The sequence below is a fragment of the Phoenix dactylifera genome, chromosome 4, assembly GCF_051530095.1.
Source record: "Phoenix dactylifera cultivar Ajwa chromosome 4, Ajwa_hap1_PhDact_Kaust_v1.1, whole genome shotgun sequence".
Classification (NCBI taxonomy): domain Eukaryota; kingdom Viridiplantae; phylum Streptophyta; class Magnoliopsida; order Arecales; family Arecaceae; genus Phoenix; species Phoenix dactylifera.
This window is the reverse complement of record NC_143193.1, coordinates 50,331,251-50,355,603: the sequence shown is the minus strand read 5'-3', so window position 1 is coordinate 50,355,603 and position 24,353 is coordinate 50,331,251. Positions and strand designations below refer to the sequence as shown.

The window sequence follows — 24,353 nt, the reverse complement described above, 5'->3', positions numbered from 1 at the left end:
ATTTGTTCTAGAGAGCGGATCAGAATTCTGTCAGAAGAGATATCACCCCGAAGTTGAACTGGAAAATGACTTCGCCGCCGGTAATAAAAACCCGCTAAGAATGTGTCATCAATTGGCTCATGCATGGTTTATAGCTGCCCAATAAATTTAATCATAATCTATTTTCACCTAAATTACTCATGGATACAAGTTCGTATACATCATATTTCCAGAGTTTTCAGTATTCAAGTCAAGTATTTTTCAGTAACCATACTGCCGCATGCAATTGATTTTCTCCTTCTGCGCAAGGGAGAAAGTAAACAATTACGCAAAATAAATGTCTGCCTGACCATTTATTTAAATTTGCCCCTGGGGGGCCAAACGCACAGCAGGAAGGTAGATGGCCTAATCAACATCATAAGCATGTACTATGTTATAGAAAAGTTAAGCTCAGAGTATGTGAATGCCCAATGAAATTTGAGACAAGATGGAAAAACAAAACTAAGGTTTGCAACTATCAAATGACCGAGAAACTCAGTCGTCAAGATAAAACAAGAAGAACATGGATGGAATATCAAATACTAGTAAATCTTCCTCAGATTGATTTGATAGAAAGTTCTCTAAGATGATCCATGATGTTTGTCTGCCCTGTCACTCGGAGGGCACGCATGCTCTCTTCTGTCCACAGGTGATTGTCATATTTCTGCAGAAGAAAAATGACGGTCAAATATCTGGCAGATAGATATCAACAGCAACAGCGTGACTTGTACACCCAGCAAAAGACACCCGGCTGTGGAAATTCAGCATGGGAGGGAATTTTTAAGAAAAAGTTCTGTTAACTGATATTCACAAAGATTCATAGATTTTTAAAACAACAATGTCACATAGTTTCTAACAAAAGGCAGGTCAAAACTTCTGAAAATAGAAGGTTGTAAATAAAGGAACCAAGACAAAACAATAGAGCTATCACCCGATGAAATAATACAATTACTCAAGCTGTTTGCACAAATTTATGGAATCAGTGACAAGTAAAATCACCACAACATTGGACAAAATGCTTCATGACGTAGACGCAAACTCACAAATGCACAACAGAGCATATTGTCTTTTTTCTATATCTAAAGGATCATGACGTATATGATTGTTCCAGTTCCAATCAAGGACTACATTTTCACTACAATAGAACTTTATCAAGTCTTCCATTGGAGCTAATGATCAAAGTGACTGTAACTATTCTATGTTCTCCAAGCGTTGCAGATTTGAGCCCCCTACATTGGTCTGTCCACCTTGCCCTTCTAAATTTGTTGAATGCATACCAGCATTCACATCAGTATTACAGTAGTCTTCAACCGCTTTCGTGCTCTTTATTGCCCAACAATATAATCATCTAACAACATCAATTTTACTGGGTTGATTTTGCAGTCTGCTTTAGCAGAACCAACATTTTATTTTTTCCAAAACCACAGATTACTTGCCTAAAGCCACCAGTTTACATTCTACCCAATAAAGAGAAATCAGAGGCTTGAGAACTTTGGGTGACAAGTTACAAGCTGACTTTCTTAAATAAACAAAAGGTTCTTCTTGACATTACACAGTCATCTTAATTTCTTGCATACAGTATCTCCAGCATTTTGCCCCTTATAAAAGAAACCTCTAACACAAACTCTAGAACCTAGTAAAACACAATTTCTTTCTCATCCAACATCAGTGGTGGATAATTCTACATATTATTTGAAGCAATTTTTGGACATAAAGATGATGACAAGACAGGTTCAAGATACGTATCATTCGACATTTTCATTTTGCAGGAATGCATGGCTCGATGTTAAAAGGCAGTTTTTATGAGATAATATAGCCCACTGATTGTCATGTCCTCTATGAAACTGAATTGAATTAAACTTAGGAACATTATTCAGTCTCCTTGCACAAGTTACCACGCGAACCGCTCCCTCTAAAATGCTTAAACCACAACCTTCATCATGGAGAATCTACTCCCCAGTCTGCTTGATACATTAACCTCAAAAGGAGGACCATGGTAACAGCACTTCATATAACCCCCTCATTTCAGGCTTATTGTTACTACAGTGACCACACTTGCATACAAGTAATCAAAAGTTAACTTCTGTGATTATTTCATGTAGCAAACAGTACAGGTTCTGACTCCTTATTCCTCATGATTTTCCAAACAACAGAAAGATTCACTAAATCATTTAATGAACCTCTAATGACGCATTCAGAATTTCTTTATCCAAAGTTACCAAGAGGTAGATGACCATGGAACAGCCCGAGTTTCCCTAAACCCAAGGAAAGAATCGTATGGGCAGGGCCAGAAATGGGCCTGGATGAGAATGAGGCCCATCAGGCTGGAAGAGGCTTTGGTGCGCACCTAATATAGGCTAGCATCAGGCCTGCCATAAAATTTAAGGCTCCTTTGACATTCAGGCTGTATTTGAGTAAACCCTTGTCCCAGCATTGCCCAAGCCCAAGGCTCAAGTATTTTTCAGATACACGCCCAAAGTTCAAGCATGTTTCAGATAATATATTTATGTATATTCTATTTACTAGTCATATTCTAAACATATATCAGATTTTGCTGGATGGTCAGGATCACCAATATACAAAAATAAAATAAAATAAATCCTATCAAGGCCCTATCCTCTTTCACATAACTTTAAGCAACTTCGTTTACTAGTTTTCCCTTCTAACTTCCTCCACTTCACCAAGCCCTGGCGTAATACGATCCTGTTCTTCCACAGATTAAGGACTTCGGACTCCTTTCCCTATCCTCCTTCACATAACTTTGACCAACTTTTCTCACTAGTTTTCTTTTATCTGACTTCTTTTCACCAAGCCATGCCCAAAATATTATTTCTGGACCTGGCCAAGGTCAAGCAAAACTTGGACCCAGCACTGCCGTGCACATTTCCAGACCTACAGGAAAATCAGTCTTCCTATAAGATCGTATCGGGAATGATTTTCTTACAGCATGTGGACTATATTGAATCTCATTCTATAGTTTTTAACTTAAACTTTTACTAAATTAATAACATACTGACAGAATTGTATAGCTATTGCGAAACTATCAGAGGAAATGTCCAGGAAGTATGCACCGATGATGTAATTACAGTTCCCAAATAATCTTATGAAATAATCCAAGAAAAAGCATAAAATGTAATTTGGAGTTTCATTAAATTCTAATCTCAACGAACACTAGCAGATACATAGTTCAGGCATTAATAACAACAATCCACAGATTAGAGGTACATTCAGGTTATGTTTCCCTTCATAACGAGGCAAATCAATTCAGAAAATTCAAATTAGATCTCCAAAAGGTACTAAACTGACCCTTCTATGTCATGTTTCTTGATTCTTTGCCTCTAGTGGAGATTTGCACCCAGCCACAACCCTCCATAAATGGAGTTGCCCCCCAGTAACAACAACATTATCATGTCACTCCCACATACTAAAACCATAGACCTATTTATCCGCATTGCAGGTTTCCAATCATTTTGAAGTTACAGGAAGAATCTAGTGGCTGCCTGCAGATATTACCAGTTAATGATACTAGTATAGCATCCACTGGCATATTAAAGAACAGGATTTTCACAAATTAGGAATGCCATTGAAATTTTCATGGATGATAAGTTCGCAAAGGTATCATAGTAAACAATATTAAAGGGAGGAATATGAGATGCCACCAGTAACGGAGAGAAAGCTGGAAAGGTCAAGTCAAAAACAGTGGTATGCACATATAAGCAATTAGTACAAAATGTTAATATAAAACAAACCTTGATCATAGCTCATCTTTTAGAGACTCGGATTGGACAGTTGTATCTTTCTGAGTAGTCACATCCCTATTTTTCTGTATGAAATCAATGATGTCCTCTTTTGTCCTACCCCCATCGTATTGCACAAGCTTGCCACTTGCCGAAGAGAAATACATAGTTGGAAAACCCTGAACATTGAACTCCTTCGGGACATCATTTACAGTAGCATCCTAAAAAATAGAGATTAAGGAAACACGACAGAATTTAGACAACAATAAAAGACCTCCATTGTCCACCATTAGAAATAAAAGTGAATGCAACATCATAAAAGGAAGAATTAAAAAGAAAAGGTCAGTCCTATTACAAATTAATGGCAGCATAAAATATACAAAAACAAGTGCAAACAGGTGAGTAAAGGAAGTAAAATAATGGAAAAAAAACTCCTATTATATGAGAGATAGCAAATGCACAACCAAATGAACCTATTAAAAGAAAAGGTCTAATAACACAATTTCAGACATTGGATGTTAGCTGCTCTCTGAAGTGTCAAGCTGGCATAAAGGAGTTGCACACATAAAGAAGTCTCAACAAGGGGCCTATCTTGTAACATGCTAGAGCCAACAGGTCTAGAAGCATGCTTCATTTGACCAAGTTGATTCAAACAAAATGAAACAAAGCTTGATACATGTAGTAGCATCATCATAAAAGTATGGAACTGAACCAGAGTTTCAAACTGGACCATAATCATATCACAATCATCAGATTGCACCTTTATATTAGATTTATATTAGATTTATGCATATTAATCTCTCTCTCTCTCTCTCTCTCTAACACAAACACTCTAACATTGAAAATATGTAAGGAAACAAGTGAATTATTAAAAAGGTAAAAAAAACCTCCAAAGTGATTAACAAAAATAGATTATATTCATATACCAAAGGCACATAAGATGTCACCCTAAAGCACCATGTGCATCGAATGCTTCAAGGAGCATTAAGATTAGGGACAATGCATGCATGCGTAAGCTGTGAATAGAACAGCACATTTTTTTACAACTCACTTGCAAAAAGTTGTCATTAGCAATTCACCTAGCATATGTTAACAATCATGATCCTCTATCAACATTTAAATACCTAGCATATGCTAACAGAGATGATCCTCAAGGAACATTCAGATGCGTAATATAAATTGTTTTTTTCTTGCAGCAAGTTTAGTCAATCCAATATAACACCACTCCATACAACCTTTATATTGCTAAACTAAAACATAGGCATCAATGCATGCATGCATGAGCCTAGCTTGTCATAAATATTGCTAAACTAAAACAGAGTAACAAAAGAACAGGGGCAAAAGCCCTACTATTATAACAGTGTATCATGGATGAAAGGAAGCTTACCATCTTTGCAATAATAACCTCATCGTCATTTTGGAACGAGACAGCAACTTCTTCTAAAATAGGTGCTAGTTTCTTGCAATGTCCACACCAAGGTGCATAAAATTCAAGCAGAACTGCAGAACAGAAATGAAAATCAGATCAGCAGATTTAAAGAATATCAGCAAGGGGGTAAAGAAAAGGATGCAAGAAAACACAAAAGAAAAGCATGACTTTGACAAAAAAAAATTCATATGACCAGAACACTGCATATTTTCTCTAGCCATCTTAAATGGAATAGAATGTCATGAACCTCAACTATTTATACCATAACACTACATACAATGGATTGTCTCAATGAATACTATCTTTACTTGATATAAAAAGCTTACTCAACTCTCCTGCAAAAAAGCTACAACTGCACAGCACACAAACACACACGCACATGCATGCATACATAAATATAAATATAAATATAATTATATTTACATAACAATTTTTTTTATTGCTAATTAACTAGAACTTTGAAAGCCTTTCCTAACAAAAATCATAGTCTACTTAGATCAAAGAAGTAAACAAGACCGACTTGAGACAACACTAATCATGAAAAATGTTATGACAATTTAATTTGTAAGGACTTGGATGGAAAGAACAGAAGGGCATTCAACTAAGAGGCTGGGGAACAGCACAGCTGAGGGTTCATCGTCTGGTTTCAGCATTGTAAGGGCTAGTGTAGTTTTTATTTCTTTCACCTCTTTAAGTTTTTTGCAAAATTAAGATTCTCTATTTAGTTGTTCTCTGCTTCGTGCTTCATCACAAACTTGATGACGATATGAGGCTGCCAATTTCTTCCATATACCACCTATGATGTATGCAAGCCCAAAAGAGGAGGGGGCGAGAATACTATGAAATACAAAATCAAGGAAAAAAGAAACCAGAAGAGAATGTTCAACAAAAAATCAGATGATTATAATACAACTAATCATACTTGCAACTATGGGATAAACGGGACAAAAGAACTGCTAATTCCAATTTAACTAATAACCAACGGATGAATATTTTAAAAAAAGAAATCAATAAAATTACATTTTACTGCATTCAAAAGTTATTAAAATGATCGATTTCTTAAAAACTACAAAAGTACATTTTTAAACAGCTCCAGATCTACTAATGAAAAAGAAACAAGAAAAAGGATGTCTTTGGAAAAGGAAATGGATGCAATGAGCCAACCATGTTTCCCAGACTTGAAAACCACATCATGAAGGCTGTCAGCCACAACCACCTTTACAGGTTCATCATTGACCTCAGGAATTGGCTCTGACTTCGTAAATGGCGACAAGCTACCATCCTGCATGCACACGGTCAACTTAGTAAAGCCAGAAATTGATTGCATAATGTTAATTCTATGAGTGTGTCCATACTACAGGCACAGTGCACAAATCCTTATAGACAAAATGAGTGTTAAGTATAAACTTCATGTTATCACAGTTACAGAATGATATGGACATTATTGCAACTTGTAAGACAAGCAATGAAACCATTACCAGGTAATCCTTCACCCATGTTGCAATTTGATCAGAGTCTACATTTGGTTTGAGATATTTCTGGCCATCATTCTCTTGTACGATGATGAGGGGTGCTTGTTCTTCTTTGAGGCCAAAGAACTAAGTATCCAACCAATTGCACATAAAACTATCAGAAAACCACCAAATTATATGAGCGTAAGGGGAAAAAAAGAGGGGGGAGCGAATATAACCTGGAATGCAGATTGGCTGGCATCAAGATCACCAATCAGAAAGCTTATGTTCTTTCCTTTGTAGAGCTCAGCAACTTCATAGTACTTGGACTTAAAAGCTTCAAAATTCTCGCTGCTGAAATTCAAAAAGAGCATGGCCTATCCACCACCAGATTCCAACAGAAAGAACATGTCACATATGAGGGCTAAAATGGAAGCACGATGTACGATTACAGCACTAAATTATATCAATTTGCAGGAAGGTAATTATCAAGCATTTGCAGATGGTAAGAGTCAAACATGCACCAGAGTGCATTGACTTAGAAATACCACAAAATCCTGAAATAGCAGGTTGAAAGATTCGATTGTAAATAAAGACTGGATATATTGAGTGCATTCATCACAACCAGTTCACTCGTGTCTGTTGATAAAAATTCAACTTTTGATGCACTGACTACAGTAGAGCTTTACAAAAAAAAAAAAAAAAACTGCACAAAATTTGTTGCCAGTTCAGCTTTCTATTAAACAATTTACTTTAGAAAAGAAAATAAGTTCTTACTTTGGCATTAGGACTGTTGAAGAATTTTATGAGAAAGGGATGGTTGCTTGGATCTTTATCAAAAGTAACAACCTTAGGCACACTAGCAACTTCAATGAAATTCTCTAAAGCATCCACATGAAAATCCTGCACAAGATAACAATCAAATAGTTTATCAGAGAAACAGTGAGTCAAAGAAAGATGTTTTGCTCTTAGCAACGAGATAAATCAAAACATAAATATGCATGGTGTATATGCCTGTCAGCATATGCAAACAACTGAAAATTTAAAATTAACAAAGAATCAAAGATACCTGGGAATCAACATAAAGTTCATCAAATGGCTTGAATAGCCTAACTATAGGTCCACTGACTGTTAAATCCCCACGTGGAAGGAGCTTAGCATCCAAAGTATGACCAAAATCATAGTCTGATCGCAGTTTCTCAGCTACCACCATAAAATTTTTAAACTCCTCACGGGAATAATCAGGGAACACCCCCACCTATAATAATGTTTAATAAGATTGCAACTCAGCATGAAACACCACGAGAGATAAAAGAGGCAAGTGCAGGAAACTACAATGAAGGATATGGATAACTTACAATAACAGTTTTCTTGTCCCCAATGAGAGTACCAGCATCCTCTGATGATTTTATCTCAGCTGAAGCAGGACCAACTTGTTTCTTCAGATATTCAACTATACCTTCAGCCTCCCTTGGACCTTTATATTCTTGGATGTTCTTTCCTTGATTCCTTACAATCTTAAGCGTGGGATAGCCCGTAACCTCATACTTAGAGGCAAGCTCTTTGTTCTTCTCATCATTGGCATCAACTTTAGCAAGAACAACCGGAGGGTCATGCTTACTCAGTATTGATGCAGCCTTCTCATACTGCAAGTACAATACCCCGCCAAAACATCATTAAGAAATTAGTATGCACAGTCTTAATAAACAACGCATGTGCACATAAATTCTTAGTTCACATGGGTGATTTTCAGATAAACCATTACCTCTGGAGCAAGACTTTTGCAATGTCCACACCTGTCACAATAGGGGTTCAGTATATCACAATCAGTAACAGACATATGTGGTTTCTATAGAGAATATCACCTTATCTTCCGTACAAAAAGTACATAGCCTAACAAAATAGAATGTGATCTAAAACTTTGGAGAACCAGTTAAAGTTGTAATCGCATCAGTATTAAATTTACAATAAACTATACTCATTGAAGATCAATTGCACTATATTTTTTGATTATTGCTTTGTTAATATTCTGAATTTGATGAAAACATCCCGTAAATAATCCTGCTCCTTGTTTGGGAAAAAAAATCCTAAGAAGGCACTAACATCTCGAGAGTCAAATAGAAGGGCAACTTTGACATAAACTTGAAAATAGTTGGTATTAGATTATAAAAACACTATAATACGTGGTGCCATGGTCTAACCATAAATGAGATGCATGTCAAGGATGCTTTTACCATGGCATATATGAAGTTTAGTCTCAATCTCCTTCTAACAAAGAGGTGAATTGAAAATAAACATATTAAAGGTGGAAGCAGAATAGTTGAACTGCAACACCTTTCAAGTTTGCAATGATGACATGGATAAGGGTTGTCATGCGTCACCTTAAACCAAAAATCCACCTTCTGGTGTAGCTCACAGTTTAGGTTCATGCAATCAAGGAGTGACCCTCCAAAATTTCCAATGAGAAAAGGATAGCTTGATGCGTTCATCTCTAACGCATATGTGAGCCAAAGAGTCCAATGAAGCATGATCCCAATTGAAAAATATTATCTCAAGAATGAATTGTATCATGCCAGTGCCCAAAAATGAAGAAAGGCCATTGGCGTGATAACATGATAACATTTATCTCAAGATTCTAAAGAAATCTACTTCCAAGTAATAATCCACAAAAAATAAAATAAAATAAAAACAGTGCTTCAACTACTCATGAATTGGTAACAAAAACCTTATCTCAATAAAATCATACCAGTTTGAGCATAATAAACCGTCATGGAGAAGGTGGAGCTATAGATCGTCTTAAAGTTCACTATGGAGCCATAGAACATCTTAAAGTTCACTATGGAGCCATAGAATATCTTAAAGTTCAGAACGAATATGCGCCCACAATAAAAGGCATATAAAGGTTTTTAAAGAAAGAAATATTAACAAAAAAGTTCGAAAATATGACCAAAAGAGACACAAATTCAAGAAAAATCATAATTTTGATATGAGAACTCACCAGAAATCAAAAACAAGAAACTTGGGGTGTAAAGATAGAAAAGGATGGATGAACTCCAACATTAAAACAAAGACATAGAAGCAAATATCGTAAAAACTATTAACAATTCTTTTAATAAAATTAAGTAAAAGAGGAACTTCCATCCAAATTGATAAGAGTCCAAAATCGTTAGCGACAAACCAAGATCCATTCCGATACTCCCTAGGAAAGATCCCTGTCGGCCGATCCAGACAGGGATCTACCATCCAAACCACAAGAATGGGCTTTGCTAAGAGAAGCTTAGTAGATTAAGATAGAAAAAGAGGGGATTTGGTTACCATGGGGCGTAGAACTCGACGACGACGAAGGGGTATTTGGCGACGGTCTCGGAGAAGTTGGAGGCGTCAAGGGTGAGCACCGCCGACTCCTCGACGGCTTCGGCGCCGGCCTCTTCCGATCGTGCCGGCGAGAGGGGCGAGAACACAAGTAACGCCAAAAAGGCGGCGCAGATCGAAACCCTAGAAATCGCCATGGGAGTGAGAGACAAGCACCCAAGAATAGTTCTTCCCAATTCTATCTCACAGGTCACAGGATCGAATTGGGGCTTTGAGAGCCCGACGTGAGAGAGACATTTATACAACGCAGTGCCACCGGAGGAGGCGGAGAGCAAACGCGCCCGTGCCATGCGTCACGCATGTTGATGGAGGCCGCCATAACACGAAACACAAATTACAACAAATGGATAATCGATACGTGGTCATTTTATCTATATTATATTGTTTAGCCTTTGAGTTGACATACGCGTCCGTCGATTCTTTAGCGGACCCCGAGGATTTTCTTGAGATAGAGATGCGAATCGCTAGATTTTTGCATGTCGAGTTACAGGCACCTGTCAAGAGCGACCGGCAGAGACCAGAGGGGAAACTACGGAAGCATCGTCCACGTGGAAGCATGAGAAGCGGATTTCTTGGATTGGGTACATCTATCTAGGTCTTGTTAGGATTTTAGTTTTTCCCCTTGACCTTTCCGGTGGGCGCGAGACGGTGGCGGCTCTTTGTTGTGAGATTTGCTACGCGGCCCAGGGAACTATTAAAAGAAGGATCACGTCCGACGTGGCACAATATAATTGGATGATCGACGTGGCCCTTGGATTCTAGGCGGCGTCAGGTTTGCATTGCCACGTCGGTTAAACTTCTGGGCGACGGCCCTTGGGCTGTGTAGTTGGAGGAGTCGATGGAAGGAGTCAGAATGTTTGGTGCGCGGCGGATCGTATACAAAAAGTCCGTCGGTTTCCACCCCGTGTGCGAGAAAAGGTCGACTCCTCCGATTATTGTCTCTTTTGAGCTGAACGGCAAATCGAATGTTTGTGGTTTGCCGATTGAGGTGAAGATTGGTGCGTTTTCGTATGAATCGAGGTATTAATTCTCCAACTAGAGTATTGAAATGCAAGTTTATCTAAGCCTATCATGCAACCCGATATCATACATACATATATATGTATGTACGCATGTATATACGTGGTATCAGTTCGTATAAATCAATAAAATTAGCAATATCCATCGATATGACATAATTCTATCCAACAATGTTATTTAATTTTATTTGTAAAATAAATTTTATAATAAATAAAATTCAAAATCAATATTTGAATCCATCATCCAAACCAAGATTTCAATTTGCATAATTCTGCTTTTCCCTCTTCTTAATATGGCGGACTTATGGTAGAAGGAAGTGTTTAAATCTCTCTATCTCTAGAAAATTTCTTGAAGTTTCAAAACCTTTATCATATTCCTTGATTTTCTTGATTAAGAACATGCACCGCCGAGGATTCAGGACTTGGATTTGATGTTCTAGCCTTTCTACTTTCTGGAACAGGTGCCCCAAATAATCTCTGTTCCATTTCAGGAGTCAAGTTTTAGTCTTCTCAGCAAATTCAGCAGTTCTTTATAGTGCCATGCTCTGCACGCCATCTATTGAACACACAACTTCTCAAATGTGAAAGGGAAGTGTCCGTCGCCCAACTTAGAGCTGGCTGACAGGAGTGTGAAGTGATGGTCCGATCCAATTCCTGTAAGAAGACTGACTCTTGCTCCCGGAAATATGTCGACCCAGTCTACAGTGGTCATTGCCCTGTCATTTGTCAAGTATCTCCCAGAGTCTTGCTTCCCCCATCCTATTGTTACACCTGAGAAACCAAGAAAAATCAATCCAGTGCTCCTCATGAAATTTTTGAAACTCCCTACTTTCTTTCTACTATTTGCCCCCCTGTTTATCTGAACCGTCAGCAATCACATTAAAGTCTTCAATGATCATCATGGGCAGGCAGGCCTATGGCAAGTCTTCAAGAACCATATTTGGCATAGTTTCTCCCTCTTGGCCAAAAGTACTCACGTAGATCACCTTAATGATCCATTAATTTACTTCGAGTTATCAGTGGATATGCTACCAAAAGCCTCTTGCTTCTCGGCAGAGGTAAAGTCTATTGATTTTAGTTCCTTGTTCCATGTTACAAAAGTTCTGCCTAAGAGGCCATCCAAAGGTATAGAAAAGCAATTCCACCTGTCATCTATATATCTGTCTACTTTGCTTAAGGATTCGCCCGAGATTCTTCTCTCCAAATTACGGCATAAGTTTGGCTCATGCTTTCTAATGGGTCGTTTGCAATTGTTGATGATTTTAAGATAATATAATCATTGCAAGTGCGGTTGTTGGCTTCGATCGATGACTCTGTGAATTTGTTGGCTGGTTCTGCCACTTCCTCGGCTCTGCTTAGGCTTGGACAGTTCTCTTGGATTCCTCCCAAGGGATCCATACTTGATGGGCCGATCGTCGGTTCTCGCGCTGTTGGAATATTTTCCGGGTCCAAGCCAAGCAGCTGGATACTCCCTTCTTCAAGTTACGGGATTTATGCCTTCCATGCACCATGCCGGTTCCAGCACTGCTTTCCTCGACGATAAGCTCTTTGGGCTCCGGCCTCCATGGGCTGTGGCTTCATCTCGAGTTTGCTCATGGATGGTGGCCCTCTTTCTTTCGTCTCTTTTGGTTTCATGGCGTTCCTCCATGGTGGATTGCCACCATGCCTTCCATGTCTTAGTGAGCTGATTCATCACACTCCTACTCCATGCAAGGAGTACTGCAAAATGCGAGCACCCCATGCACACCTCCAGAAACTCTCTCTCAGTATACATCATTCATCACCTTTGGCGACAGCTGCTCGTTAATTTCCTGCACGCATGTTATGCAACCATTTGCCAGCACCCCTGCATGTCCTACTTCATCATCACCAGCTGCCCCTCTTGACCAGTTCCTTTGCCTAGGTCTGCTTTGCTGCTCCCCAACGGAGGGCTCCTTTGTTTTTTTCATCTCCCGCGGTGCTGTTGGGACTCTAGAAACTACCATCTAAGCTCTACAGCAAAGTTCGTTATTTCACTCCGTACCGGTGCCACACTAGCACAGTGTCAGTACATAATTCTTTTGGTATATATACCGAGTGCTGGTACGCCATTTATATCAGATACCGGTACTGAACTGATATAGTACAGTATATCTCGTACCGTCCGATTTGAGCCGATACGATGTACCAAGATTCATAGAACTTTAATTGCTCGATATGACCGCAATTCTACCAAGGTCCTCAGTTGTTGGTTCAAACTTCTGGCTTGGATCATGCTGACATTTCTCCTCGATACGACCGCAATTCTACCATAGAGGAAGACATGTTCATATTGAAACACTTGCCACAATATGAAAATAAAAGCTATCTCCTGCTTCCTCCCTTTTTCCACCGTATCAGTGGTCAGGTCAACCCAAATGTAGGCTTTAGCATTTTCCTCCCTTGATCGCCTCCTCCGTGCAGTTGTCAATGAACTATGACGCGCTAGTCGTCGCGGTCTGTCCCTCCCATGGTTTCATGGGGAGGTTTGGAAATTGGAGCCACAGGGTTTCCTTTGTACCGAATCAACTCTACCACAAAAAGTTGGGTCTCTAGTGCTCAATTGCCGGGACTTGCCCGGCAACAACCCACAGACCTTTAGACTTGCACAATCTCCATCTTCTTCTTTTTCAAATTTGAATAATGTATGCCCAGCTGCAAGCGGAATGACCTTGGAATTCTTTGGATATGACCATCTCAATTTGTAGTCTTCAATGAGGAAGCTTGACCGAAGGCCTTTATACCCAGTAGCTTCCCAATGAGAGAGTTAACCCATCTCCTAATTGGTCCATGTAATTTTGCATCGGAGAATACAACTGCTTCTGTGAACTTTTCCTAGAGTCGTGCAATCTCTGACTCGATAACCTTCTGTGCTGCCTCTTCCCTCGTAATACACGGGCCCAGGACGTACCCTGGTCCTCGTTTTATGCTCTTTCTCCGCTGTAGCCTGTAGGGTTGGGAATGGGACCGGGCTGCCTCAATTGGGCTGGGCAGACTTCGGGCCAGACTTCAGGCTAGGCCTGAAAAAGTTTAGGCTCAATCTAGGCTTAAATGTTAAGCCCATTTATTTTTCGGCCGAGCCTGGGTATGCCATCAGCCAAGCTCGGGCCCGGCCTAAGTCCGAGCTCGAGCCCAAACAAAGCCCAAAATAGAGCCCAAATTCCGACCCAAATCAATTTATTTTTATATATTATTATTTAAAGATAATAATGAGGAGATAAAGGACAAATAAATATGGGTTAGCTAAGAATAATATATCATGTATCATTTATATGTGTTATAGGAGAGAGCCCAATTTTTAACTAGCTCATTTACTTATAAACCAATATTATAAAATATTAAATTTTAATCAGGTTCGGGTCGGATCAATTTTTGGCTTTTGGGAGGGGGGAGTAGGGGTAAATCGGTAAAATTATACCATTTTAATATAAATACAATTGTACAAATAAGAAAATAAAATATTCAAAAATTAAGAATTCTATAATTGGCTATAACCTAGTTTTGGTATAATTGGCTATATAAGATGCAATCCAATCTACTGCACGGTTAGCTTCTTTATAGACATGTAATACTTCAAAAGAAACAAAGTATGTATCATCCACCAACAATCATATAAAAGAGGATGGAAGCTGGTATAGGTAGAAGGTGAATATGAAAACTATCTAATAACTATCATAGAGTCCCTTTTAAATAAATTTGTGAAGCTCTTAATATCTGCATTACATCAGACAATCCTTTCCATACAGCACACAGTTCTACCATTAGAACTATCGTATTAAAAATTCTGACTCCACCTGCAGCTAAAAGAATGCCGCCAAGACTCTTGACCAAGAAGCTTGCTCCACCAAAAATGCACACTACTATCAAAGTTGATCCTAAAGAAACAGGGAGTGGCAACTTCCAAAAGAAAATAAATTGTATGAGAGGATGCGGAACCTACAATAAAAGAGCCAGAGATCATCCCTATTGTCGTTGAACCCTCTGAAGTAGGCCTGTAGATGAACTCTTAAGCATGAGTGGAAGCTCTAAAAAATATCATTACGGCACGCTGTCTCCTCATTTGAAAAATATATTCACCCCAGCTACCCAAGTATAATAAGCAATATAGCACATCAAAACAGCTTCATGTCTTTTACCATTACTGGAAGTTCGCTCTCTAATAATGTGAAGGAATTCATCAATGGACAATGCAGGCATAGCATCAGGGGCGGCCCAATACATTTGGGGGCCTAAGGCGAATCCAATGAATGAGGCCTTTTTTTTTAATAATAAATTTTTTTAATAAATATAAAATATTTAAAAAATGATATGAAAATGGATAGCTATCAAGTACACTATTTCAACAAAGGTACATGAATCTAACAAAGGTAGGCCAGAAATCTTTTTAATTTAATATTATTTTTGAATGGAAATGCAGAAAAGTAATTATCCTAAAAGAAGGGCAATAAAATTGATTAAATAACTGAGATAATGCTTGGCAATTTTGTTTATCATGTCAAGCAAGAGCGGAATAGGAAAAGGCCATCCCATGGCACTTCATGGTTAAGGTAAAGAAAAGAATTTCTCCAGGAGCTTCTCTATAAGGGCTCGTTTGGTTCGCGGGAAGCATTTTTCTTCCTAGGAATATGATTCCTGGGAAACAAATTCCTAGGAAGAGGATGCCTAGGAAAGTACTTTTGGCATGTTTGGTTGACCATGGAAAAGTGACAAATTTCCAAGGTGCTTATGTTTGGTTGGCCATCCACTTTCCTAGGAAAGTTATATATAATTCCTATTATGCCCTTAATAAAAATTAGGTTTTTAATGCCTCTTTAATGCTTCTTTAATGCTGAAGGGACTTTTTGGTAAAAAGTAAAAATGGAGTGATTCCCGCCTCATGGGAAAGTAACTTTCCCATGTTTCTCATGGGAAAGACTTTCCCATAAAATGTGGGAATCACATTCCCATGGGAATACAACTTTCCCTTCTCTCTCCTTTGAAAACTCCAACCAAACAAGAGGCATCTCATTACTTTCCCGTTGACCACACTTTCCCCCCTTCTTTTCCCGCGAACCAAACGAGCCCTAAGAGAAAGTAGGGGCATTATGGAAAATTGACTCCATCTAATTAATAAAAGTCCCATCCCTCCATCTCCCCTTCAAGTGAGTACCCAAGCAGCAACCGCAACATCACAGCACAGCAGCCATTCAACCCCCTCCCTCCTTCTCTCTCTACCACCTAAGAGGGGAGAAGAAACCGAGAGGAGAAAATTAAAAGAATCTCCACCCTCCAAGAAGTCCATTTCCAATCCCCCTTTCTTCCTGATGGCCCAGCTGGATCAGGAGTAATGTGAGGGAAGGAAAACCAAGACCAAAACCAAACAAGAGAAGGGATGAAAGGTAAGAGTGGCTTCAGGCGTGTATCAAGCCAACCAAATCCCTCCTCTCTCTCTCTCTCTCCATCCAAAACAAAACTACCGTCCCCAACTTCCTAAATTTCCCCTCTGCAGGCCAAGAAACTCTCCACCTCCCTTCCATCAAGGGGGAAGACTCGTAGCCAGCTCATCCCGTTTTATATGGGGCCTTTGCTTCCTTTTGGTCACGGTCCCTCCCTCCCTCCCTCCCTCTCTCTCTCTCTCTCTCTCTCTCTCTCTCTCTTCACCTTCCGGGGGCCTTCCGTTGGCCCGGGGCCTTAGGCGACCGCCTCAGTCGCCTAAGGCTCGGGCCGGCCCTGCATAGCATATGAACCCTAAAAAGGTGCTAGTCTCCATACATATGACACCATTCTGCATTGTAATAGAATATGAATGATAGATTTCTCAATATCTTGGCATAAATCATAATGGTTAGGAATGCGAAATCTATAATAATATAAAATCTTTCCATATGAAAATCGATGTCAAACAATTTTCCTTATAAATAAAGCAATTATGTCGGTGACTCCAAATTTCGCATAACAACATCCTCCATCGTTGACTCTGTCATTACCGAAGAATCCATCTGGAGTTGACCGGCGAAGACCCAGCTCCCATTCTACCTCGCTGCTATGCTTTGGTTTTACTGCAGCTCATCTTTTGGAAATTATTATGAAACCCAGGCCCTCATAGGATTTAAAGCTAATAATTTTATGGGTATTTTGCATAGATACCCTTCTAAATATCAAATTTTACATTAATATCTTTCCAAAATTAATATTTGCATGTATACCCTTGTAAAATTTTGTTATTGTACAAATATCCGTAATATAACAGTTGTTCTAACGGTATTAAGAAAAATTATATTTATATTAATTAAAAATAAAATAAAATTTTAAAATTATGCTATTGTCTCTATCTTTTTCTTCTATCAGGATCACGATCTATTTGCATGTCTACTCATTAAGAATATTTTAATTATTTTAATTTGAAACTATTAATTTTTTAACTTCGTTAAATAGCATGGGTATATATGCAAAAACAAAATAAAAAAATGTAGATGGCAAAATAAATTTGTACGAGAGTATATATGTAAATATTAGTTTTTAAAAATATCTTCACACAAAATTTGATGTTTAGAAGGGCATAGAAAAATATAATTTTATTGGGCCGGATCGGCAGAACCCCTGATTGCTACCTTTGGGTTCTGTCATGATTTTTGGGTCAAAAAGGACTCTGAGCCGGCTCTCGTAACGCGCCCGACCCACTGCAACGCTGTGGAAACGAGAACAAAACCCATTGAGCGAACTCGTCCCCAGAACACTCTCGCCTTCTTTAGGCCTGCCCTCTTCTCCTCTCCAAAAATACTCCCCAAAATTTTTTTAGGTCACCTCCGAGAACTTCCACTCTTCTTCGTCTTCTTCTCAGTAATTCTTGAACAAAGATTCGATTTTGATTTCCAGTGTCTCGTCGAGGGAGAGAAGAGGATGGTTTTTGGGCAGGTGGTCATCGGACCCCCGGGGTCCGGGAAGACCACTTACTGCAACGGCATGTCACAGTTCCTCAAACTCATCGGCAGGTATTCGATAGCGTAAAAATCTTATCTTGTTGATTAATTTCTGGGGATTGGCCAGTTAAACTACTACTTTATCTGCGGATTTGATTAGTTTCTTGAAATATTAGTTAAGGCTCGTTACTCTTCATGCATATAAAGTTTGGGGGCAATAATAGTAAATTCTTGTAAGGATAGCTGCTGACTTAGGATGCTCGATATTCATGGAGGGTACAAGGTTAGCATCAAATTTTAGTCGTTTGGTTTGGCAAACCATGATTTGCTGTGTATTTTTTTTTATCGTTTTTTCCTTTAAAAAAAAAAAAATAATTTTTATCCCTCAAGATGAAAGGTATTGCCATGCGAACTCAAATGTATATTGAATTCGGCCACTTTTTCATGCCCAGTGTTTTCTCTATTTGTTTCAGTGTATATGGCGAATGATATTGATGTAGTAATTTGGCATCCTGAAGACAGGCATCCTTATGTGGAATCACTTCTCCAGCTCTTATTTTGTAATGACATGTTTCATAGCAAATATAAGCCTCCATCATCCAAGTTTAGGAGAAGCTATCGATGTCTTTGTGAAGAACAATTGCACTTACAAAGTTGTAGAGCTAAAGAGGGGAGGGTACGAGGGAAGTTTTGACAAGAAATAGTTAGAAGGGATTAAAAACTATTTCCATCCCAGATGACTTAGCCTTGGATGAGATCCAAAGATTAATTGATTTCCATGACCCATAACAAATGACATATCATCATAACCGAATTGGTCACTGTCCATCGTGCTGCATTCTTTGATATGATAGAAGTTTTTTTTTTGGGTATTTGGTGCTCAATGTTCGCCATGTAATGTCAGTAGCCCTATCCCTGCAGGAAAGTTGCTGTTATCAATTTGGATCCAGCAAATGATGCATTGCCGTATCCTTTCCGCCTTTAAATTTTGTTGCATTCAACTTCTATCTAATATATGATGTTGCAAAAAGCAAGTCTTCGTTTAACGAATGCCTGGTGGCTTTTCTTAACAATATATTTAGATATGAATGCACTGTAAATATTGAAGATCTTATAAAACTTAGTGATGTTATGACAGAACATTCTCTTGGTCCAAATGGAGGTAAAAATCTGATGGATTGCTTTCTACTCTAACACAGATAACACAGTTACATCTTCTATACAAGCTATCTACTGATGCATGATTTGTCCATATCATGCTTGATATATAGATAACGTGTTCCTTATATGTTTAACGGTCTGTTTGATTAGGTCTTGTTTATTGCATGGACTACCTGGAGAAAAATATTGACTGGCTAGAGTCCAAATTGAAGCCTCTCCTTAATGGTGAGTATCATAAGGTCTTTTATCACAACCCATTGATTCTCTGTTCTTTCGCAGGATATTTTATGTGGTAAGGCTTTGATGGTTGGCAAGTTTCTCGTTTGGTATGATGAGTTGAGTGCTTATATTGTCATTCCTTTTCCTTTATTATTTCTCTGGTGAGAGTTAAATTTTTGAAAGTGTGTTGCATCATCAAGTACTTCTATCTATCAAATGTAAACATCAAAATTCGTCATCGTTTTTCGAATAAAAAAGTTGTTCCTAAAAATGTTATACAACATGAAATGTGTGCAACATGCAAATCCAGTGACCTAACACTGTCTAGCAAGACTGTTCTCCATGCTGTACATATTTGAAGGCCAACAACAGCAATCCTTAAAATTCGTTTGAAAACAAAGACAAGTTTCTGTGCTTCTATATCTGTAGTCCATGTAATGATGTATAAAACCTACCATCTGAATTTCTTACTGTCTTGGAAAATGCTTGTGGCGCTCTTGTCAAGGTCCCTTCAAGTACTTGTTAAATTTCTCCTTTTGATGTGAACATAGTAATGAGTCAAGAATTACAGTGCCTCTATCTTCTCTCACCATTTTTTCTGATTTCAAATACATACAACTTACCATGAAGCATTATCTGAAGTTTGATCTCCAATGCTCTCCATTTTAGAGGGAGTAAGATCTACAATTTTTGATTCAGGGATGAAAGACCACAGAGAAATTAAGGTGAATTTTGCCTTCCCCCATTCACCTTCCCAGTCTATGTTAATCAAATAAGCAACATAACTACAAAATGATGTTCTTTTCAGTCTATTTCGTGACCTTTATTTAAATGCAAAACTTCTTGCTGCCATGATTACAATAATTTTCTCCTCTTCTTCCCTCTTCTTCCCCCACTCTCCCTATGCCCCTACTTTGAATAAGTTACCTGTGTTTGATCCAAAAAACTGAGCAGCAGTATATCCTTCTTTAACACATAATACTTGGATAAAGACAAGAGAGAATTAAAGGTATATCTGTAATGGAAGATACAGCCCTCACAAGAATTGTTGGAACCTGGATTTCAAGAAGATACCAAATAAAAAGGGGATGGCACTTGTTTTCTGATAATTTAGATAAATTACAAAGAATATATTGGTATTTATAGTACTAAATATGGCCATAAGTTATAAAAATTTGTGCAAATTCTATAATATACAAGGAAAACATGTTTGAGAACTTGTTACAACCTCTAGGAATGGTGAAGGCATGCAGATTGATAGAAATCTGGATACAGTCTTGTGGTATGACCTGACAATTTTGATCTTTGGCATTATTTATTTCTTAGCTGTATCATCATGTTTGTTCTGTGAGACGTAGAAGGATCTAAATACCGTCATATAACATTACTGCACTGCACATTTGTCGGCATAGTATAGGATCCATTTATCATGCAATAGCCCATAAGTCTCTGTAAAGTATTCATGACAGCAATTTGCTATGGAAAAGTTGATAATACCTAGGCTTGGACTTTAAAAAATTCGATCAAACATATTAACTTAATTTCAGCTTGGATTCTGGGCTTCTCATTTTTTGCTCTTCTAAACTCTTCATTAAAATGGAAAAATAAATAATAAGTCATTCTTAAAGAGATGAACTTGTCAGTTAACTAGTGAAGCCAATTGCTTTCAAACTTTAGCATTTCTGACTGCCCTGCTTATTACTACAGATCACTATCTTCTATTTGATTTTCCTGGCCAAGTTGAACTTTTCTTCCTTCATTCAAATGCGAAAAACATTATCACTAAACTTGTCGAGAAGTTGAACCTTCGGGTATGTTATTTATAGCAATGTGGTGGTTCTTATTTGTTTGTGAATGTTCTTTCTGGGCTTATATAACTGAGCTTACATGACAACTTTCTAAGAATATCTATATTTTCGTTTTATGTTATCCAGTTAACTGCTGTTCACCTAGTTGATGCCCATTTATGTTGTGATCCTGGAAAATATGTGAGTGCGCTGCTTCTCTTGCTAACAACAATGTTACATATGGAACTTCCTCACATCAATGTCCTGTCTAAGATCGATCTTATTGAGAGCTATGGGAAACTAGGTATGGTCAAAATCGCAATTATCTTGCTGGTGAATTGTAAGGCACACAACTTTCATGCGAATGGATGTACAATCAGGAGTGGTTGATCTGCTAATACTTTTTTTACAGCTTACAACCTTGAATTCTACACAGATGTTCAAGATTTATCTTATATACAGCACCACCTTGATCAGGATCCTCGTTCAGCCAAATACAGGTGTTTCTTACAGTGAATATGCTGCAGATTTCTGGACACATGACTTCCTTCAGCTACTTTTGCACTAGTCATTATAAGCTTATATTCTCACCATTCTCTAGCATGTGTCAATTTTAAATTTCTCTAAATCTTGCTAGAATGTCCAGGCATCGGTTATGCATATTTTCATTAAATCTTGAAGTGTACAACACTCCATTGTAGATATATATCTGGAAAAATATTAATCAGGTGACTTTAATATATGTTCAGATTTATTTTATTTACTGAGCTGCTTGGTTAAACTGATTGCAGAAAGCTCACCAAAGAGCTCTGTGATGTCATCGAAGATTTCAGCCTGGTTAACTTCACGACCTTGGACATTCAGGCATGTCTGCCTATTCTAATTCCTTTAAAATTTAATTTGTTGATATATTATCCTCACAGTGGACACGTGTTTCACTTTCCAGGACAAGGAAAGTGTCGGGAATCTTGTGAAGCTGATTGATAAAAGCAATGGATATATATTTGCCAGCATACAAGGGAGTGTTGTGGAGTACAGCAAAATTGCAGCTGCACCTCTTGACTGGGACTACTACCGATATCCTTTTTTCTGATTTTCCTCTCTCTCTTTTTTCAATTGCTTAATTTATGCTGTCTTCCTATCAAACAATAAGCAATAAATATTTTTTTGATTTAGTTCTATGAAGCATGCAACAGCATTCTTGAAGACTTAAAAGTTTGATAGTTTTCCTTTATATATAGGCGAATCATCATGACTAAATTAAAACTTGTTTTGTTAGCATTCATTGGAACCTCCTTTTGCCTTTGCATCATCAGATTCACAAGTACCTGAGCGTACATGGTTAAATTCAAGCATGCAAGCACGGGCTACTGGTTGATGTTTTATGACATAGCCTCCTTTCCATTATCTGCCAAACAAGTCCCCTTAACAGGTGATTACGACAGCAGCAGTGCAGGAAAAATATATGAAGGATGATTAGTATTTTCAAAATTGATGGAGAGTGCGTTGTTGATGACCAGCTACCCTTTGCATGCTGCTCGAGGTAGTATAATGTATTATTTTTTTGGTTAATGATCCACAATAAAGCATGCTGTGTGATCGCCTTTTCTCCATTTGGTGGCTCTGATAATAGCATACATTTCCTCCTTTAATATATAATGATTGAATCCTCTATTTGTCTGTCAAGGCTGGCAGACTTGGTGGCCTCATCATCTTGGTATTGAGCTAGCGTCGGTGCCTTCCTGCACTGTTTGAAGATCTGTAGTGTTGATGCTTTTACTTGTAACACAACACATATACATTATGGAAACTTGAAACACTCCTCGATATTCATATGCACAAAGATTGCTCCTCCATAACATTCTTTTTATTTTGAAAATGATGCAATGGTTATAGCAATGAGGAAATAATGAGTGATGATATTTCTTATCCACTGACAACTGAACTAATTTCAGATTAATTAGAGAATTCTTGCATCAAGAAGTATTCCTAGAGCCAGAGGAAACACGGGGCTCAGTCAGTATTTTTCTTGGAGTTAGGAATTCAATCTCTTGCACTTGCCGTATCATATCTTCTTTTTTCACACTCATATTGTCACAGTGAGACCTTAGTTTCTGGTGCTTGTGAAAATGGATTTATCATAGGAAACGACGTGCCCTCCCCGTTAATAATCACAATACCTCTCCTCGTTGCTGCTGTTTTAGTTTCTGTTTGCTTCACACATACACGTTCGCATAAAATTGTGATTGAGTTGCCTAAATCTGTTGAGCGATGATGGTCGCTCGTGTCTTGTTTAGATCTTTTTGTGCTGCGCTGGCTGTTATCTTTTTTAGCAGGAGTTTGAAATGCATGCAGTCACAGTTCAGACTTCAGCTCAACCATTCAAAAGTACAAGGGGATGTTATGTACGGTACTACTTTCAGTTCGTTCATCTGTTCCCTTTCTTGCCTCCGAAACAATCATAAAGTCATGAAATGTTATCTTATTCCCTTCTTTCCCTCTCTTTATGACCAGCGAAACTCACTCGCGGGGATGGGAGCAGGGTTGGCTATGTACCGGCTGAGGGCATTAGCACTCTGATAGGGATAGGGACAGCTCAATCCGAGCTAATCTATCATTTGATAAACGTTCTTTCCGAAATAGATGGTTGGGGTAGCATTGGGAATTGGTTAATCCGAAAGACTGATTTTGGGAATGGAAATCGGAAAGCTGACATATGGTTCCGCGGAAGATCAAGTTGGTGAGCCGTGTGATGGGAAACCTTTTCACACGGTTCAGAGAGCACTGAAGACGAATGAGAGGTTCGCCACCACATCATTGCAAGGGGAGCTCAATTTGCGGATTGGTCTAAAGTTTAACTTTCATATCATCTGGGTTCACTTTTGAATAATTGTGAAGGTTCTGGCTAGGTGACTGCTACAAAACGAAGTGCTTGATTTGTATTCGGCTCATTAGAATTTAGAACGTCCAGCCACTAAGCGCTGCAAGCCTGACTTCTGAGCATTTATAATTTTGCTGCCTATATAGGCCACTGTGATGAAGCAGCTATTACAAATCTTGAAGCTTGTATGCTGGAATTTTGCCTCTTGAGCTTCTTGATATTATGTGTCCACTGCCGGTTAAAATTCGTGCTTTTGTAGTACTGGGATATGGAAGAAAGGGTATGCTTTAATTGTTCGAGGGAAACAATATAGGTCATCTCTATATAGCAGATGGGCATGAAATTCAATTCCATGAACTGTA

At 38.4% G+C, this 24,353-nt stretch overlaps 2 protein-coding genes across 3 annotated transcripts; one reads left to right on the top strand and one right to left on the bottom strand.

The window, feature by feature from the left end:
- Positions 1-380: 380 nt before the first annotated feature.
- On the bottom strand, positions 381-10,673 carry LOC103707488 (protein disulfide-isomerase-like). Its single transcript, XM_008791996.6, has 11 exons — positions 9,951-10,673; positions 8,401-8,431; positions 7,994-8,281; positions 7,705-7,893; positions 7,413-7,538; positions 6,875-7,012; positions 6,663-6,782; positions 6,349-6,466; positions 5,143-5,255; positions 3,768-3,976; positions 381-682 (listed from the first exon to the last, which is right to left on the bottom strand). The coding sequence occupies exons 1-10, from the start codon at positions 10,295-10,297 to the stop codon at positions 3,773-3,775; spliced, it is 1,674 nt and encodes a 557-aa protein (XP_008790218.4). The 5' UTR covers positions 10,298-10,673; the 3' UTR covers positions 381-682; positions 3,768-3,772.
- A 7,024-nt stretch (positions 10,674-17,697) lies between these two features.
- QQT1 (P-loop containing nucleoside triphosphate hydrolases superfamily protein) lies at positions 17,698-22,969 on the top strand. Of its 2 annotated transcripts, XR_005514792.2 has the most exons (11): positions 17,698-18,015; positions 18,865-18,909; positions 19,026-19,105; positions 19,255-19,329; positions 21,031-21,134; positions 21,258-21,414; positions 21,523-21,610; positions 21,902-21,974; positions 22,057-22,187; positions 22,551-22,653; positions 22,798-22,969. XR_005514792.2 is itself a non-coding variant. In XM_039133520.2 (10 exons), exons 1-10 carry the CDS (start codon positions 17,924-17,926, stop codon positions 22,588-22,590), a joined length of 885 nt encoding a protein of 294 aa, XP_038989448.2. In that variant the 5' UTR covers positions 17,698-17,923; the 3' UTR covers positions 22,591-22,796. The 2 variants fall into 2 exon arrangements, 1 of the variants encoding a protein (XP_038989448.2); XM_039133520.2 differs by lacking the exon at positions 22,798-22,969 and having other exon boundaries at positions 22,551-22,796.
- Positions 22,970-24,353: the final 1,384 nt, after the last annotated feature.